Here is a 19,015-nt window from a genome sequence, read left to right as displayed (position 1 = left end):
TTATTATTATTATTATTATTATTATTATTATTATTATTATTATTATTATTAGCATCTATGGATTTTGATATCCCCTGCATTCCTGGAACCAAACCCCAACAAATAGCAAGGGCACACTGTAGTAAACTCCTGTAGGCTACAGCAGTAGATTAAGGCTTCAAAAACATGCTGTGTTTCATGTGTGTTATTGGCAAAACTCAGAAGTGCTTTGCAGCAATGTGTTACTTGCAATGAGTTACTTTGGTTACTTACTAACTTTGTTAGGGTGCTCTGTTTTTTGCATTAACAAGCTGGATTGGTGTCATTTTTTTGCTTGTAACAGCCAGAGTTGTCGTCAAATATATTTTTTTCCTTTTAAATTGGGGCTGCATTGGTATTAACAATACCTAAAAGTTTTAACATCTTAACAACACCTAAAGTTTTTCTTGATGCAAAAGCATGGAGGCTTCTTAGTCAGTGTTCTCTTCCTAACAAAGGGGCTTGTAGCCTTACAAAGGACTGAGACAAACTGGATGTGAAAAGCAATGGCTTTTTGTCTTGCTAATGGTATTTAAATTTTATTTCCTGGACTAAATCTCCCAGTATCCACATGGTCAGAAGGAAGAGGGGCCCACCTGCATGAATACCCTTCCATGCCATTTGAAATGAGGACTACAACCACAACATCTACAGCCCAATGTAGGCTATGACTTGGAGCTTCAAAAGCTTGCAACATGTATAATGTGCATTTTGGTTGGATGAAAAGGTATGACTGTTTTGTGGATTTTGGATAAGACTATACTCCTTCTCGGTGTAACTGTAGCACTACAATTCAGTGTAGTGTAACCCAGGCCATTTTCTACCTGTTACTTTTTCCTGGGTGTGTTGACTCACCCAATTGGAAAGGAAGGAAGAAGAGTCACATGGGTGGCTGCCTGCCTTGTGTTGTGTCTGCCTCTTTTTGGGGATTAGTGCAGATAGTGAGAAACAGAGATGAGGAGGAGGAGACGCATTGAAAGGATGAACTGCACTAGCGAGTCAGGTGACAGGATTATTTATTATTATTTAATTTAAGAAATGCTTTTTAAAGAATAATCTTCTTTTTTGGCTTCCTCCATCCTGCCCAAATGAAAGAGACTGATGCCACTGTGTGTGTGTGTGTGTGGGGGGGGGGAGTTGCCATTTTGGTTACTCCAAATGTAAGTTAAATCTTACTTAACCAAAATTCTGAAATATTCCAGAATTGTCCACATGAGTGGCTGAAATACTGACACCTTTGCTTTCTGATAGTTCAGTGCAGACAAATTTTGTTTGATGTCCAACAATATTAAAAATATAGTATCACATTGCCTTCACTTCAGGCTATGTGTGAATACGAAACATAAATGAATTTCAAGTTTGGACTGGAGTACTATCTCCAACATATCTCATTATGTAGGCAAATATTTCAAAATCTGAAAAATGTCAAAAGCCCAAACACATCTGGCCCCAAGCATTTAGGACAGTAGTCCCCAAACTGTGCTCTTTAAGGGATTTTGGACCACTGAGTTAGGATAAGGGAGACTGAATCTGCAGCAGACTAGAGTGCATACTTGGGCCTAGCTATAGTGGTGTAAGCGCTATGTGAGAGAGTTTAGAGAAGTTATGTTTCTCTGTAGCCAGAGGGTGGCTCAGATTTAAAGCAATATTTTGGAAGAGATGGAAGACAAAAAGGGATTGAATAACTGTTTTTATGTGTTGTGCACAGGACAATTACTTTGTACAATATGCTCTATCTGTGTGGGTGAGGAGGAAGTCCAAGCAGGGTAGTCTACTCAGAATTGTGATGATGAGCGATGGGTTAAAGAGAAACCAAAGAGCATTTTCTAATGGTGTTTGTATGTTGTGTGCCTTCAAGTCTGACTTACAACGACCTTAAAGCAAACCTATCCTGTGGTTTTCTAGTCAATATTTGTTCGATAGTGGTTTGTCATTGCCTTCCCCTGAAGCTGAGAACATTTGACTTGCCCAAGGTCACCCAGTGGGTTTCATGGCAGGGCTGGGCATTGAACCCTGGTCTCCAGTGGCCTAGTCCAGCACTCAAACCACTACGCCATTTTGGCTTACCTTTCTAATGGTACAAATAGTAATAGAAACCTGTTAGTAATGCATAATCCAGCAAATTACCATACTTTCTCCACTGAGGTAACAGTAAGCAGTAATGATCTGTTGGTTGGTCAGAGCAATGAGTAACATAAGTAGTTTCTATTTTATAGGAAGAGAGCTTTTCTTAGTGGTATATGTACCTTTTATTCTCCATTTTGAAATGATAATGTTTAAATGGTTTTAATTCTATAGATACTAAAATGGCCATTTCAGACTTTTTGTGCTTTTTTTTTTAACCTACATGTAGATTTGCATATTTTTTTTAAAAAAATGTTATAAGCCATTTCGTGTCCTAGTTTTGTGGGGGGGGAGGACTGAGTATAAATAAGGTATTATAATATACTTAAGTCAAAACTACACAAAGGAGAAAATAAAAGCACTGGCAAAGAGATGTTTATAGACATCAGTACTGAAAACATTTCCTTTTTTTTTTGTTTTACTTAAAAGATGACTTTATTTAAATTTGGCCTTATAACTCTCTCTATAGCATTAGATGTATATACACAACTCATCATTTATTTGCTTGCTTGCTTGCCTGTTCACCCCCCCTTCAAAGTGGAATCATGTTTCCTATACTGTATTTAATTAATCAGGGAGAGGTCACTGTTTATTAAAAACAGCTGAACAATTTGGAGCAGAAAAAAGCTAAAAAACCTAAAGTTGCAATCATATGCATACTTCCTTGGGACTGAGTCCTGCTTAACATAGCCTCATCCCTGAATTTGAGAATTGTAATCCTGTGTAGATTTGGGGCATATTTAAAACAGTGCAAACCAGTATGTCAGTGCAGAAATAATCCTAGTGGCAATGACTCCCAGATAAACACAGAGTCCTGCCCCATACACAATGCAGTCCTCGCTTACTTCTGATGCAGGTGTTTATGACTGATTGTAAACTAGAAAAATGTGCGTGGAAAATGCTGTTGCAGCTTTACAACCAAACCAAACTAGCTTGGTTTCCAGGGTTTGTTGGTACACACTCCTAGCAGAATAATTTTTTTAGAGAGAGAGAGTACAAGAAGCATCTTAATGCATCAGAGTGAAAGGTCTTCTAGTCCCATGTGGAGCTGTTGTCAATCTTACGTTTCTGGGACGTGTAAAAGTAGAGACCTGAAGGATGCTCTGTTCTTGTTGCTTGTTTGATTTTCAGAAGTATGCTATCTTTGACCATGGAGGCTCCATTGAAATGCCAGGATGGGAACATCAGGCCTCCTCCAATGGGATCCCAAGGGATGGGGGAACTTGATGCGCTTCAAGCTCCATCATCCCTTATCCTTGGATTTCAGTTTACGAGGGCTGAAATCCAAAACAAGTGGAGGGAGGCCCTGTATCTCAGGGTGCAACTACACTGTAGAAATAATGTAATTTGGCACCACTTTAACTGCCATCATGGCTATATCCTACAGAATGCTGGGATTTCTAGTTTTGTGAGGTACCAGCTGTTGTATGCACCTTCAAGTCATATCCAACTTAAGGAGATGCGAAGGCAGGATGACCCGATGGCTTTTCCAGGGCCTGCCCTACGTTTCATCCTTCTGTCCAGGAGGAATTTCAAAATGTCCTCCATTTTGAGCATGCCTAAGAAGAATTAAATTACATTTCTTAGCTTTTGGTTGGCAATGTCTTACATTTCTTTTGAATGTCTGACATTTTCCTATGTCTCATCCTTGTTTGCATTTATGACATGTGGGCACCCTGCCCTAAGGTGAACTTATCACAGGGTTTTCTTGGCAAGGTTTGTTCAGAGGAGGCTTGCCATTGCCTTCCCCTGAGGCTGAGAGAGTGTGGCTTGCCCAGGGTCAACGAGTGAGTTTCATGGCTGAATTGGGAACTGAATGAATTTATTACGGCACATGGCCAGCACCAAAATAAAACCAAAATACAAAACATATAAGATCAGATATACTGCTGCAGCACAAATATATATACATTCTACTCCAACGGAGATGTATATCCTCTATATATCCAAGTAGGAGGGGAGAATGCCCACAGTCCCATTCCTCATAGCAGCACAAAATCCACACATTGTTATAAGACACTGGAGTAGTTGAATATTATGAAACATTAACACAGTCGACAGTCGGATGCCGCATCCTCATTCCTCAAAACCTTTTCAAGATTTTAATTTTTTAAATTTTTTGATAAAACGTTGGCATAAATATACAGTTGTCAACAAACAACTTTTTCCGACGTTGTTATATAAAATGGTATAAAGATACAATATATAAAGACAATAAGATGATGGCCAAACTCTAAAGTATTCATACTTCATCTGTATTAAAAAGTTTTTACGGCAGATAATTGGCAACTTTTATAGTTACCAGTTCCTTGTGGTCTGAAAGAAGATAGCGTACATAAAATTGCTCTTTTCTGCCAGGTAGGTGTTGTAAAAGTGGGAATATATATATATATATATATATATATAGCATGAGAATCTATATAAAGGGGTCACTTAGGAATCAAGTCGTAGTCCAGTACTCAAACCACGTCATACTGGCTCTAAAAAAAGACCCCCTTATAAAACTACAAATCCCAGGATTCCATAGGATGGAGCCACAGCACTTGAAGCGGTGCCAAACTGCATTGTTTCTACCGTGTAGATGCACCCTAGACTATTAACCACAACCTGAGTACCAGGACATGCCCTGCATTTCAACCTTGTGCCCAGGAGGAGGAATTCCAAAACGTCCTCCATTTGGGGCATGAATAAGCATGCATTTATATTTGCTTATAACTTTGTATTTTCTGTCCAGGAGGCATTTCAAAACGTCCTCCATTTGGGGCCTGACTGAGAAGCAGGGATTTATGTTCATGGGAGTGTTCTTCAGCTTTTATTTGGTCATATCTTCCACTTGTCGTTGAATGTTTTTCTGCCTTCTGCAGTGCCAGTTGTCCTGCTTTCCTCAGCCTCAGAGGCTGGCCATGGCAAACCCCCTTCTGAAGAGACTTGCCCAGTGATAGGAAACTAAGGCATTTAACAACCACCTTCCCACTATCACTGAAGCCCTTATGGCCAGCATCCACGAGGGAGACACGTCCCTCTCATCTCTGAACTCTCCACAGCTATGAGTGACCCGCCCCCTTTCTGTCACCGCCCTCGTCACGGGCCGCCTCAACCAATCCCCGCCTCCGCTGAGCCGGCTCCGACCAATCAGCTGCCGAGTCCCCACTGCACACAAAATGGCGTCGCCGTGAGCTTAACTGAGCGGGAGTTTTGTGTTTACTTTCTTATATGGCGAGTAAGCGACGGAAGGCTGCGGCAGAAGCAGCAGCGGAGGAGCTTCGCCTCAGGAGCCCGGCCAGGAGGAGCAGTAGAAGCAGAAGCAGCAGGAGGAAGGCTGCCCCCGAAGAGAGCACCCGGGAAGCAGAGGGAGAGGAGGCGGCGGCGGCGGCTGGGGTGCCCCCTCCAGCCTCCCCTGGGCTCCCTCCAGGTATTTGCCTACCTAGGCTGCATCCACACTGGAGAAATAACCCGGTTTGGTGGCGCTTTAACTCCTTCTGGCTCAAGGCTATGGAATTCTGGGAGTTGCAGTTTGTTGTGGGGCCCAGAGCGGAGCATAGCAAACTCCAACTCCCAGAATTCCATAGCATTCGAGCCAAAGAGTCAAAGCGCTACCAAACCGGGTTATTTCTCCTTGGCCCCAAGATGGACAGATGTCCTCAACACAAAGGAGGACAAGGCACCGCCAAATGTAGGGCATGCGAGGAGAAAATGGAGGACAGGAAACCCCCCATAAAAGCCTTTACAAAAAAAGAACACTCCTAGGAAGTGTGCATCCATGCTTCCCAGTCATGCTCCAAATGGAGGACATTTTTGAATTGCCTCCTGGGCAGAGAGTAAAAGGTTAAAAACACTCATAAAAATGTAAATCCATGTTTCTTAGTTGGTCCAGTTTCCAGCCACTTTTGAGGGCTGCGTCATCTAAACATTCTGCCTTCAAAAAGGCTGGAAACCGCTTTGTTTTGTCTGCCCATTTCACCCCTTAAACAGAAATGCTCAGATAAACGCCTCCTTAGCATATCAACACTTCTGAATACTTTTCAGATCAATCCAAATTGGTGGTAAAACCTTATCCAAAGCATGGCAAGGTCACTAGAAAGTATTAAGCTGTGTCATGAATAGTTTGATACAAGGCTAGGCAAACTGGTGCTTTTGAGACATTCTGCATTTCCGCAGAATGGCCAATTGCCAAGAAGTATGGGGACTGCAGTCTAAAATATTCGGAGGGTGCTTGGTTGCCTGTCCCTAATGCATCATGTCTATGTGCATTCAAGTTGCCTGTCGACTTGTGGAAACCTCATGAATTGCATAGGGTTTAATCCATGTGTATAATAGTTAGGCTAAGCTGGTAAGCAATATTGTTACCCTGCCAATGGAGCCTCCTTCCCTGAAACCATCATTCATGACTACAGGGGAGCTGTCCCCTTGAGACTAGTAAGCAGTGATGACAGCCATGTTACTAGTGACTCAAGTGGACAGGAGAAAAATGTATATCTTGCAGTATTTAAAATACTTTAATTCCTCTGTTCAGCTAATGTTCCCAGACCTAAGCAACAGTAGACCAGAGTGTCTCTTTCAACTGTGCCAGTGAAGTGAGTCTGTTCATTTTTAGCCTGATTATTACTGCATGATAATTGGAGGGGCAAAGGCTGATGAAGCTTAACAGTACTTACATTGGCCTTTTTCTCTTCTTTCCCTCTGACTGCTTGCTATAGGTCAGTGGTAGAGCATGCATGTGGCACAAATGGGCTGAAACAGATGGCCCTTTTGCTCCAGCTTTCAGGTGGCTTGAGAGCACGGCATTCACACACCGCATGCTCCTAAGCCAGCCTGAAGCTTCCCAGCTGTTTACATGGGAGCAGCTTCATGACGCTCTGGCAGTGCAGCGTTTACACCTGTGGTGTGGGTGGCAAAGCTGGCTTTTTGCTGTTGGAAAAAGCAGCAGTTGTTTGCCGCTCCTTTTTCGGGTGGCTTCAAGGCAGATTGGGGCTGCGGCATGTAGGGGCCATGGCTCCAGTCTGGCTTCGGAAGGGGCAGCTTCAAGACGCTGCTTCTGGCTGTGTATTTTGCCCCAAAGTGCAACTTCCAGCATCTCTAAAGACCAGTAGGAATGATCCCTGTCTGGGAGAAGAAAGAGCAACTGCTAAGCATTATACATATCAAGCTAGGTGGCATAGTGGTTTGAGTATTGGACTATGTCTCTTGAGTCCAGGGTTTGATTCCTTGTTTGGCCATGGAAACCCACTGGGTGACCTTGGGCAATTTCCACTCTCCCAACCTCAGGGAAAGGCAATGGAAAACCTCCTCTGAACAAATCTTGTCAAGAGAACCCCATGATGGGTTTCCCTTAAGGGCAACATAAGTTGGAAATGACTTGAAAGCACACAACAACAAAAACAAAGGTGCACTATTGGTAGGACCCCTGGCATAAGGCAACTTATTATCCCTGGAGGTATCACTGTGATCTAAGAATTGGTTTCCCCAGTCAGTGTTACATATTGCTGTTCATCAGGAGGGTGTAGCTATCCAAGCAATGTTACTCATTTTATCCAGCAGACTTGCTTATTTTTATTGAAGTATTTTGTTTTGTATGCCTGTCACACAGAAACTTGCTCCTATAAGACTCCAAAGAGAACACAAGCAAACAAGTCACGTTTGCCAACATTCAGTTCTCCTGCAAATGAAGGCGACATACAGCAAGAAATTTTCTGGGATCCTCAGTCACCAATTGTACATAAGCTAGGTAAATACTCCTTGTAGTTGTCTTCATATAAACTTTTCCCTTCACATGAGTGTTACCCAAACTTCAGTCTTGCAGGTGTTTTGGATTTCAGCTTCCAGAAGCCCTAGCTAGTTTGGCCAACTATCAGGAATTCTAGGAATTGAAGTCCAAAAAATCTGGAGGACCGAGGTTTGGGAATTACTGCTTTAAGACGTAATCTATCATTTGAAATGTGCAGTAAAAGCACTCAATTGTTTGGGTTCAGGTTATCTGAAGGATGACCTGCATGCCTCCATCTTTTGTGGTGGGGTGGGTGGCTTCCAGTATTGAGCCACTTTTGCAGTGGTGCCTTAATGCAGAATGCTCTTCCTAGTTTGATTTTCCTGGAATTTACTGGTTTGTGTTTCTAAATGAAAAGTGTTTTCTTTGTCTGGAATCCTGTAGATCTCCTGTATTGCTTTAATTCTTGTCCAGGTGGCAGTAGCTATTGTTGTTTCTTCTCTAGGTACACAAAGGACTGGTACACACCACCATAAAGCGGCACGTTCTCGGCGATACTAGGGTTAGGGAGCGCACACCAACCACACGCTCCCTAACCCTAGTACGTCTGGGGGCACCATCCACACAGCGCACATAACAATGACGTCATGCACACGCCACGTCCAAATGGCGCGGCATGTGCGTGATGTGTCTGTGCCTTGGAGACACGGATAGGAGCTCCAAAACGTGGCAACCAAACTCCTGTGCCAACAATGCAGAGGAGAAAGGGGCCGCAACGGCACCTAAGGCACAAGGGCACCCCTTTTCCAGGCCTGGAAAAATGCTGGATTGGAGCTGCAGGGCTGCCGGTGCGGTTGCCCTGGCCCCAGTCCAGCACGAAAAGGAGCAGGTGCAGGTCACCCCTTTGGGGCAGTCTGTACCAGGCCAAAGACAGGTACACAGATCCTGTATGCATCCCATGCCTGGTCAGTGGCTGGAAGGATGACCATAAGTATTACCAGAAGTCTCTGGCTGCTGTTGCTCAGCTGCAGGAGCAGAAGACAAAATTGCTCCTGGACCAACACTATAGTGATGCTGGTGGACAGTTACACGCCACCAGTGTAACTATTGGGTCTCAGCCTCTTTCTCCAAGCATTTTCACGGTATTTAAATTTAGTTACCTTGACTTTGATTTTTATCAATTGTTTTGTATATATTTTTTGAAAAATTGTAAGTTGCCCTGGTGATCTTGCAACTGAAAGACAGGAGAAGAAATATTAAACAAATGGTCATTCTTTTAAATAACTATTCTGTAGTGAGTGTTCAGATTTTCACTAGAGACTAGGATTTCTGTTACAATGCAAATGCTATTTATAATAATTTGTAGGGTTAATTGGCTTCTGAGATTGGGGGAATTCTCATTCTTACAGTGCTGATGAAGTGCCAAAAATGTTTTCTTTTTCAGACAGCGAACAAAGGAGGCAAACAGTTAATAGACATACAGTTGAAATCTCAGAAATTGTTAATCGGATTGCTCCTCAGGTAATTACTTCTTAAAATATAGCTGTAGTGTCTTCACACAGGTTTTCATTTTTTAAAACAGCCTGCTTTAAAAGAATTCAAGGGAAAAACTAGCAAAATGTATACTCTTAATATTGCTTGATGAAACTGTATAATACAAGGTAAACTCAGTAAGCTCATATTTGTATAGCTTTAGAGAGCCAACATGTTACATACTTTGAATTCATGCTATTATTAACAATCATCTCTTAGTTTTAGAAGATGTCACTGGAACCTGCCACATTTTGTTGCAGTGTGTGTTCTCACCTAACTGCAGTGCTCCTTCTCAGGCCCCCAAGTCGGTGGGCTTTCCCACCCATTTTTCAATAATCTGTTTCTTTTTTTCTAACTGACACTTGCTGTTCTTTGGCTGAATAAACATGCTGGGTGTTACTGAACTGAGTATATCTTCATTACTGTTTCAATCAACTTCTGCAAACTTTAGGATTCCTCTCTTATTTCTTCTGTCCTGTTAGCGTTCAGAATCAGAGCTAGAAAGAGGAATACTTATCCTGCTTGGAAAACTCAATTTGTTATTATGCTGACTACACATTCTGTAATGTCATTTTTTTTTACTCAAATCTGTTCTTCAGAGAATATGGATAACAATGCTTCGTCATGTTTGATACCTTGACTTAGTGCTAACAGCCAGGCTGTCTTACATTCAGGCAAGCATCCTTATGACTACACTAATATTCACAACCCATTTTTAAAATTGAGCCATACATATTTTTAAATATTACTGTTACTGGTACCTTTTATAATTTGCCTCACTTTGCTACTTTCTATGTACTTATTTTGAAAAGCCAGTGGCTGGTTTTGGTCTTTAATTGTTGTCTGTATCTTAGATGTAATTATTAATGGTTGGTTTTCTTCTCCTATTTGGTTATAATAACTGCCTTGAATTTAACAGAAGAGCAAGGTAAATATATTATTTTTAGAGTGTAGTTTTGAAAGCTGGAAAACCTGGTAGACTGAACGATGTCTACACTCTTGATAAAATATGTGGTGTTGACGTATTTGATTCTTCTTGTTTAGGATGAAAAGCCCACCTGTTGTGAAGGAAATCTTCTTGGGTTTTGGATTGGTGATGATGCAATTCCTTGTACTCCTGCAATTACAAAAGTACGATCAAGAACAAAAGTAAATGGTGCCAGGTATACTGAGACTTCTTTCATTTTATAAAAATTCTAAAATGATTTTTTCTAGAATTATCAGTAGCTTCCCAAAATGTGGAGGCATGGCTTGCCCTGTTGGGTGGGGAAGAGAGATTGTTGGAGCTTTTATCCAGTGGCTTCACCAAGATTGCTTTGTTAGAGATCCACTCAGTTTCCTCTTAGGGGCGAATCAGATGGGCAGGAAGGAGTGGCTAGAAGCCACTCAGAGCTTGATCACCCTGGGGCTGTGGTGAACACATGGCGCAGCCCCGAGATCACCTCTCCCATGGCTCCAAATAGTAGAAAAGATGCACTCCTATTGGGACTGGGTTTGGACCGCTTTACGCAGCCCTTAAGTGGCTTCTGGATGCTCTGGGGGCATGCATCATGAAAACAACACACCCCTGGAGTGGCTGGAAGCCACTTTGGGCCTTAGGCTTAGGAGCCCTGGTGGTGCAGTGGTTAAATGCCTGTACTGCAGCCACTCACTCAAAACCACAAGGTTGCAAGTTCAAGACCAGCAAAAGGGCTCAAGCTCGACTCAGGCTTGCATCCTTTCGAGGTCGCTAAAATGAGTACCCAGATTGTTGAGGGAAAATTAGCTTACAATTGTAAACTGCTTAGACACTGCTTAAGCGGTATGAAGCGGTATATAAATGAAGCTTGTTTGTTTGTTTTGTTTGATTTAAACTGGCCTTTGCACCGCCCCGTCATGTGCTAGCGGTTGGCCGAGGTTGGCAGCGTCCATACTGGCCTCACCCCTAGCACGTGACGGGGCGTCAAAATGGCGGCGCCCTGTACACACGTCCGCACGTCCCATCGCACTGGCGACATCATGAGTTCTTTTTCCGCCACCAGGAAGCCTCGCTGGTTGGTAGCTGAGGCTTCCTGCTGGCGGAAATGGAGGCAGCGGCAGACGGCCCTTTTTGGGCGGTCTGTATTCCACCTTAGTCTGCTTTTAGACAGTGAAACTTTTTTTGTTACAGGAAAGTTTTAGGCTCTAATGTGGACTGTTAGTTTCTAATTCAGGGATAGGCAGCTTGTAGTCCTCCAGATGTTGGAATGGAACTTCCACCAATCCTAACTAGCATAGCCAGCAGTGATGGATGCTGAGAGCTGCAGTGCAACAGCATCTGGAGATCAATAAAATGCCTATTTTTTCATCCTTTTTGGATTACACAGTGATAATTTTGTCAACACCCCAATTTTTTATTTACAGTCCTTTTATTTCTAAGCTGCTTTGGATATTTCTTGTAGAAAAACAGGATAGAAGTAATCTGATGAACTGTAAGGGTACAATCTCACTGTACTTGGATTCTGCTCTGAAAAAATGGGCATGTTTTCCTGGACCTTTAAAGCAAGTAAACCATTTCCAACAACCTTGAGAATTGATGCATGCATTTGTAATTGTGCTTGTTCATGCAGAGGTCATCAGTTGAAACACAGAGAAGAAGAGCTTCTGAAACTGGCGAAACAGTTTGATAAAAACCTGACAGATGCAATCCAAGATCAAGATGCTTCATGCCACAATATTACCCATATTACACTAGAAACAGGGAGGTCCACTGAACATGAAGATGAGACTGGGGAGGAAAAAAAGCATCAGTCCCTTGAAGAATATCCTAAAGTTAACACTACTTTGCCTTTTGTAGCTGTTGATGTCAGTACCAAGGCTCTTGAGCCCTGTGAAGACAGTAGACAGGAGCCCCTAGATCTTGATGCTGAAATAGCACTTCACGAACTGTTTGATTGCTCCACCCAAAAATGTAGCGGTCGGCTGAGCCAAGGTTTGTCAGATTGTTCCTCAAACTCTAGTATCCATGAAAACCAGAGCACGCTGCTGGAGGATGCACTTGCTGTGGATAATATCACCGCTGCTAATAAATGTGAGATTGGAGAAGCACCTGTGAGGGAAGACTCAGCAGCGCCTGTGATAGAGTGCATGGCACCTGCCCCCACACAAAAAGCAAAAGAGGTTTCTGAACAAACAGCCCCAAAAATAGGCTCCTGTAAGATTGGATCAGTTGTCTCCAGTAAAGTGGATCAAGTCGTCAATGAAGATTTTGATGACTGGGGAGATGATTCCTTTCTAATGCAAATTACTCATAACCCTGAGCTGATAAGTACTCCTGAAAATGCTTTGCCTCTGGCTTCTGATAAAAATGGTGAACGAAAAGAGAAAACTGTAATTTCTGATCATGGTGCACTATTTAATTCATTTAAGAACGATCCCACATCATCTGCTTTACAGAAACAAAGCATTGCCACAGGAAATACAATGACAATCCTTCCACATAATAATATCACTATAAAAGCTGAGAAGATAAAGTCAATTTCAGTAAGTGGACATCCCAAAATTTCTTGCTCTAATCCTATTCCAGTGAAACCAGAAGACAAGAGCAGACAGGAGGGCTTTACTCAACTCAAATGTCCTGCCAGTAATCATTTTCCTGAAAAAAGAGCTGCTGCTCTTCCCAATCATTCTGATCTCCCTAAACCACAGATGGGAAAATATGGAAGCAGCATGTCCAATATGGGCCTTTGGAGAGAATTACCCAAGAACAATGTGCTTTCATTTGATGACTGGAATGAGCCCAAGTTCTCAAAAGATGTTTTAGACTTGTGTTCTGAATCAGATAGTCTGTGGGGCACAAGAGGTGAAGAAGATGATGACTTGCTTTATCAAGTCTGTGATGATGTAGAAAAAAACACTGTGAGCCATGATGTGGTGAAAGAGAACGAAAAATCCAAGTCAACGTTAGGATGTCCTTCCAAATTGGAGGTGGGTCCGTGCCTCGCAGTAGCAAATCAGGGGATTTCTAATTGCCCACAAACTCGAAAAAGCCATGTGGGGAGAAGAACTTTCTCATTGGATGCCCCTGTAACACTTGCAGCTCTGCTGAAGAGTGACACTTCCACAGATCCTGCACAGCATAACTGGAGACCCTTTAAAACTGAGAGCATAAGCCATATTCCAGAAAAATGGTGCAGATCTCATTCAGTGCCTGGAGGAGACTTTGGTTCTGGATCAGCCTCAGCCCCTCTTTCAGGTGATTGTCTAAATGACAGTCATGTACAATGGCAGAATGGTCTTCGTAACATGGGGAAGGTGCCAAATAAGAGCAGTATTAATCAGTTGCCAACGGAAAAGTCAAAATATGTATTTAAGAAGACTAATCATGTTCAAGCCCTTGTTTTGGACAATAAAAGTGTAAACATAGGCAACCATTCTGGAATTGTTCTGGGGTTGGGGGAAAACAAGAATGGACCAAACATCCCATTTCAGACAGCAATACAGACAAACACGAAGCCACCTTTCAAGAGGCACCTCTCAGATTGCTTTGCACAGTATGAAACAGGTAGGTTGTAAAAGGCTGGAGGCTGTGGTTTGTCAGAATATAAGATTCAGACCCAGGCTTCACAGTCCCTGTGACACCCTTTTCTTATGTCAGAGATGGTGGTAAAAGGAAGTAGAAAAGCCACTCTTTCTTTCACCTTGCTGTGATAAAGCTTTGCACGATGTGGTTCCTTTGTCCTCGGGTATCTGCCAGAATTTTACTCATTGCTTAATGTAAAACGGGTTGACTTATTATTTTTGAGAGCTGGTGTAGTGTAGTGGGTTTAGCATTGGACTATGACTCTGGGGACCAGGCTTCAAATCCCCACTCAATCATGGAAACCTACAGGATGACCTTAGGCAAGTCATATACTCTCAGCTTTAGAGATTGCAAAGGCAAACTCCTCTGAACCAATTTTGCCAAGAAAGCCCCATGATAGGTTTGCCTTAGGGTTGCCATAAGTAAGAGATGACTTGAAGGCACAGGACAACAATAACAATACTGTTCTGTAGAGTATGATCAGTCCTGCTCCCTAGATTTGTTTAGTGTATCAGTTGACAGTTGATTTGTAAATTCCTCATTAATTTGTTTCAAAGTAACTTGTTGCTTTAGTAAAACAGAAGTCGCAGTGTGAGATGAAATTGAATCCAAAACCTGAAGAAAGGGGAGATCAAAAAAGAATATTTACCTTCTATGCAACTGAAAGGTCTCAGAAGAGTTTGAGGGCGAGTCAGGAGCCCCTTCCTTTCTTGAGTGGCATATCGGAAGGGTTCTACCAGCTAAGTCACACCATCTTGCTTTAGGGCAGGGCAGGGCAGGGCATAGCATTATTATTATTATTATTATTATTATTATTATTAACCTTTATTTATAAAGCGCTGTAAATTTACACAGCGCTGTACATACAATCTTTTTAATTGGACGGTTCCCTGCCCTCAGGCTTACAATCTAGAAAGACATGACACAAAAGGAGAAGGGAGTGGTGGTGGGGAAGGGGCCTCTCTAGTAGGATAATACATATAAAATACATAGCAATACAGGAAATGATTCAATAAAACAGGCACCAAAAGAACATCAAATAGCAACTGACAATTATGCAATGCCTGGAAACGCTGCCCTGAACAGGATGGTCTTCAACTCCGTTTTGAAGCTGGTTAAAGAAGTGATGGCTCTAGCTCGCGGGGGAAGAAGGTTCCAGGAGTGAGGGGCAGCGAGTGAAAAGGGGCGAATCCGAGATGGGGCAGAGGAAATCCTGGGCTGGGATTGCTTAGTTTAGTGGAGCTGTAGACCAGTTACATTTTTGTTTCTGCCGAAATGGTGAAAAAGAAGGCCAAAAAGACACACAAGTGGATTAAACTATCCACTTCAGCTGAAATTGTCTAGATGGCTTATTTGCATAGATTAGTATGAATGGCTAGAGAATAATGACTGGAGAGCATGCTAGAGTAACCTGTAGTTCTTCAGGAACAAAAGATTGACTGTCTGATAATGGAGGCCTTCTTGTATTTGCTGCCCATTTATACAATACCCTTCTATAACCATTAGGGGTAGAAATTTATTTTCTTCAAAAAGTCAACTGGGCTGTCAAGACTGCAGCTTAGTTTCCATGCACTAGCACATAGGATACTAGCAGATAATTTTAGCTCAAGGTGGCATGCAGACTTAGTGAAGCATTAGTTGGAACAAACTCCAGAGTGCCTTCTGTTGGAACAAACTCCAGAACAATAGTTTGGTGTTACCATCGCAAGACTCATTTGTTTGGTTATTGTATCATAGCTGTTGCCCCTCTCGTCTGCTATTTGATATTCCAGTTTCTTGAAATCTCAGGGCTGGCTCCTCAGGAAGGCAGCCTTGTCAAAGAATCTTGAAGCCTTCTCTCATTCCCCTTAACTTTGGTAGACAGTGATGCAAGAATATTGAATTCAGAGGTCTTCCTTTCTTTGCGGGATTCTTAAAGATTAGACATGAACTAGCTTTATCTACTTATCAGTTGAATATCCTGGAGCCAGAGAATTGTAGCTACCATCAGACCATGATACTGCATAACTCAGGCTGCTAATACATGTTTTCTTTTACAGAACAGAAAGGTAGAAAGTGTTCTCAAGAAGAAATTGCAAGGAAAAAGCAAGAGGCCCTTGAGCGGAGAAAATGCAAAATGCAAGCCTTGCTCAAAAATACAGCACCTACCTGAAGGGAGTTCAATAAATTGGTTGAAGAAGAATTGACAGCCGAAGAATTATTAAGATCTTTAAACAAGCTTTATTGCTTGGCTAATTTATTCACCTTGCTCTGTCTTGATTCTTTAAGATACTGTGACTGTCTCATATTTAAGGAATTGCTTGGGACTGTTTTTACTTTTTAAAACAGCATTGCTTGCAGCTGTGAGATTTTCCAGGTTGTCATTTAAAAGTCCAGCATCTGAACTACTGTTTATGAGATCTTTCCCACTTCCTATGGGTTTCAGTTCCTTTAAGTAAACAGTACAGTTGGCATCAAGTCTACAATGTCAGAGTTAATACTGTGCCAGGTTTAATTCTTATTGTGTGGGAAGCCGAACATCAAGAGATATTTTAGTTTAATGACAGAGTTATCATGTGACTCTCCCAAGACAAAGTGGGCCTCATAATTTGTACCCTACATACCAGTTTGTAGATTGTTAACAATTTGGCAAATACAAAACTACAGTGTTAAATCAAGGCAAACAAGCACTTTCCAACTTGGGACCATTTTTAATTTTGTGTTACCAGGGCTATACAAAAAAGGTCTGAGCTTGTACACTCTGTATAGTAAAACATGTAGCATGTTGCAGGATTTATTTATCTTTGTAAATTATTTTTACTTTGTAAATTGTGATTAAAATTACAACTCTTTCTATAACAATTAGTTTTTTCCTAGTCTGCAGTAGAAAATGAGATCAAATGGATCCTTGCCTGTTTTCACATGTCCAAGAAGTGGTGTTTTCTGGTATAGAAAATTTCATCAGTTGGACACAAAATTTGCATGACAAGGTGTTTCAATACAGCAGTGTGTCACATGGACAGTTCCTTCAGATTTCTGTACAGTAAAGCATATGAATGTCAGGTACCTTTCTCAGAAAGGTGGCTATTTAATGACTATTATGTGAAAATGTTTAATCTCTTTGCATCTGAATGGATGGAGTTGGGTCTGTAGAGCAGTGAAAAGAGCATCCCACAGGAATTTACAGAGTTGACTCATGGACTACTGACGCCTAGCTCTGTTGTAAAGGCCTCATTAAACACCTGATATTCTTTAAATCTGATATGGAAGGACCAAGTATAATTTTAAACACAGTTGGAATCTATATGTCTTGATGTTTGTATTAGATATTCAAATGGAGCAAACTTTATAAATGAAAATATGGCTTTTGTTGGACACAATAACACAAAAGTAAAGTCAGGCTTCAAACAGCACAAAGCAGAAAGATCTAGTTTATTTAAAATCAGAAAATAAAACACTTTGCCCTGAAAGCCAACAGGGAAAGGGAAAGCAAGGTTACAGATGTGTGTATTTCCAAGTGATGCCGAATAAATTGGATATCTTTGGCGTGTTCTATACGGGCCTTTGGCCCGCCCCCAGTACGTACTAGGAGTTGGCCGAGGACACAGTGTCCAATCAGGCCTCACCCCTAGTACGTACTAGGTACGTCAAAATGGTGGCGCCCAGTATACATGGGCACTGCCATTTTGATGTGGAGGACACTTAGTGTCCGCACGTCGCAGCGCAGTTATGATGCCGCAAGTGCGCCATTGGTGCCTTGCGGCATCATAACCGTGCCGCAAAAAGAACCCACTGCGGTTCCCTCACGCAGCAAACACGGGCGCTGGCAGAGCGCCATTTTTGGGTGCTCTGTAAAGCTCCTATGTGAATCTGTTGCAAAGTTTGATGTGTATTGTGTAGCCAAAGGCTTGGGTGAGAGGGTTCTTGTTCCATTTTCAGGATTAAAAGGCTGGCTGGCAAGACAAGCTTTTAATCCTGAAAATGGAACAAGAATCTCTCAAAGCTTCCTGAATATCACCTAAATATCTCACAGTGAGCATGGTAAAAAATGGGAAGTGCCAATATCACTTTGGGTTGGAGGCTGAGTATGGAAGAGAAAGGTGCAACTTATTTATCATCATGGACCATTTAGGGATGTAGTTGTGTCAGTGGGTGTTAGATTGGATCTCACTGACCAGTGTTCCTCTCCTTCCAGATCTAGGAACAACTTGACATTCAATAGCTCCTGGTACTCCTTTTGACTAGTGACCCATATCTTGTATGGCCCTCTGAAGAGCATCCTCAAGCTCAGCCAGTTTCTGCCTTGCATCTTTGAGAGCCAGTTCACCATGTTACTTTGCTTCAGTTGTATCTCCCTGCTAATTGGCCCTCTAAGGGGGAGGGGGAGTCAAAGAACCTTTAATTTTAATGTTTCATTCCTTGGTGTGCAGAAATCTTTACTTTGTTGCACCATGCACACTGATATTGCCGAGTAAACAAATTATTGGAGCTTCCAAGGTGAGATGCCACTGAACAAGCCTCCCTTCACCTGCCACCACAGCTTCTGTGTGAAAAGTACCACAGCTGAATTAAAAAAAAAAATCCTGCCCCATCAGTTTTGCCAAGACTGATATTAGAGCTAGGTCCTAACAGTGATGTCACTGTAGATGCAAACATTCATGAGGGTGATCATAATATTTAGTTGTATCACATAAAAATAGAAAATTAAGGCTCTTCAGCTTTTTATGGTCCTGGAGGTCCCATGGGTAAAAAAATACCCAAATGCCCTTTGGCAGTATGGGGGCATTTTTTATCATACTACTGGGCTGAGTTAGGCCTAGGAGAAGCTTAGCTTTAAAAACAACAACAAAGTGAACTGAAAATGAACTATCAGTTCTGGATGAAATGGATTAGATCCATTTAAATTGGGCTTCAGACCTGGCTATGGGATGGAGACAGCTTTGGTGGATGACTTACACAGGGACCTGAACAGGGGGAGTTTGTCCCTGTTGGACTCCTTGGTGGCTTTCAGTACCATTGACCATGGCATCCTTCTGAGCTAGCTCTCTGGGATGAGATTTGGGGGGCACTTATGCAGTGGTCTGGTCTTTCCTGGAGGGGCGAACTCAGAAGGTGGT

General features: G+C 42.2%; 1 protein-coding gene across 2 annotated transcripts; it reads left to right on the top strand.

Moving 5' to 3' along the window:
- Positions 1-5,298: 5,298 nt before the first annotated feature.
- Positions 5,299-17,186, top strand: ETAA1 (ETAA1 activator of ATR kinase). 2 transcript variants are annotated; one of them, XM_042450108.1, is made up of 6 exons: positions 5,299-5,554; positions 7,730-7,867; positions 9,291-9,367; positions 10,424-10,542; positions 11,968-13,901; positions 15,959-17,186. In XM_042450108.1, the coding sequence occupies exons 1-6, from the start codon at positions 5,356-5,358 to the stop codon at positions 16,069-16,071; spliced, it is 2,580 nt and encodes an 859-aa protein (XP_042306042.1). In that variant the 5' UTR covers positions 5,299-5,355; the 3' UTR covers positions 16,072-17,186. The 2 variants fall into 2 exon arrangements, with proteins under 2 accessions (XP_042306042.1, XP_042306043.1); XM_042450109.1 differs by lacking the exon at positions 5,299-5,554 and having other exon boundaries at positions 7,806-7,867; positions 10,424-10,510.
- The last annotated feature ends 1,829 nt before the right edge of the window (positions 17,187-19,015 follow it).

This window comes from Sceloporus undulatus, chromosome 2 (genome assembly GCF_019175285.1).
Source record: "Sceloporus undulatus isolate JIND9_A2432 ecotype Alabama chromosome 2, SceUnd_v1.1, whole genome shotgun sequence".
Taxonomy (NCBI): Eukaryota; Metazoa; Chordata; class Lepidosauria; order Squamata; family Phrynosomatidae; genus Sceloporus; species Sceloporus undulatus.
Note: the sequence above shows the minus strand (reverse complement) of the source record. Positions and strands in the feature narration are given on the sequence as shown.

Excerpts from the sequence above, each read along its gene's own strand:
- ETAA1 (XM_042450108.1), top strand. The coding sequence starts at position 5,356 with ATGGCGAGTAAGCGACGGAAGGCTGCGGCAGAAGCAGCAGCGGAGGAG. Across the intron at positions 9,368-10,423 it reads TTAATCGGATTGCTCCTCAG|GATGAAAAGCCCACCTGTTG; the intron begins GTAATTACTTCT and ends CTTCTTGTTTAG. Across the intron at positions 13,902-15,958 it reads CTTTGCACAGTATGAAACAG|AACAGAAAGGTAGAAAGTGT; the intron begins GTAGGTTGTAAA and ends TTTCTTTTACAG.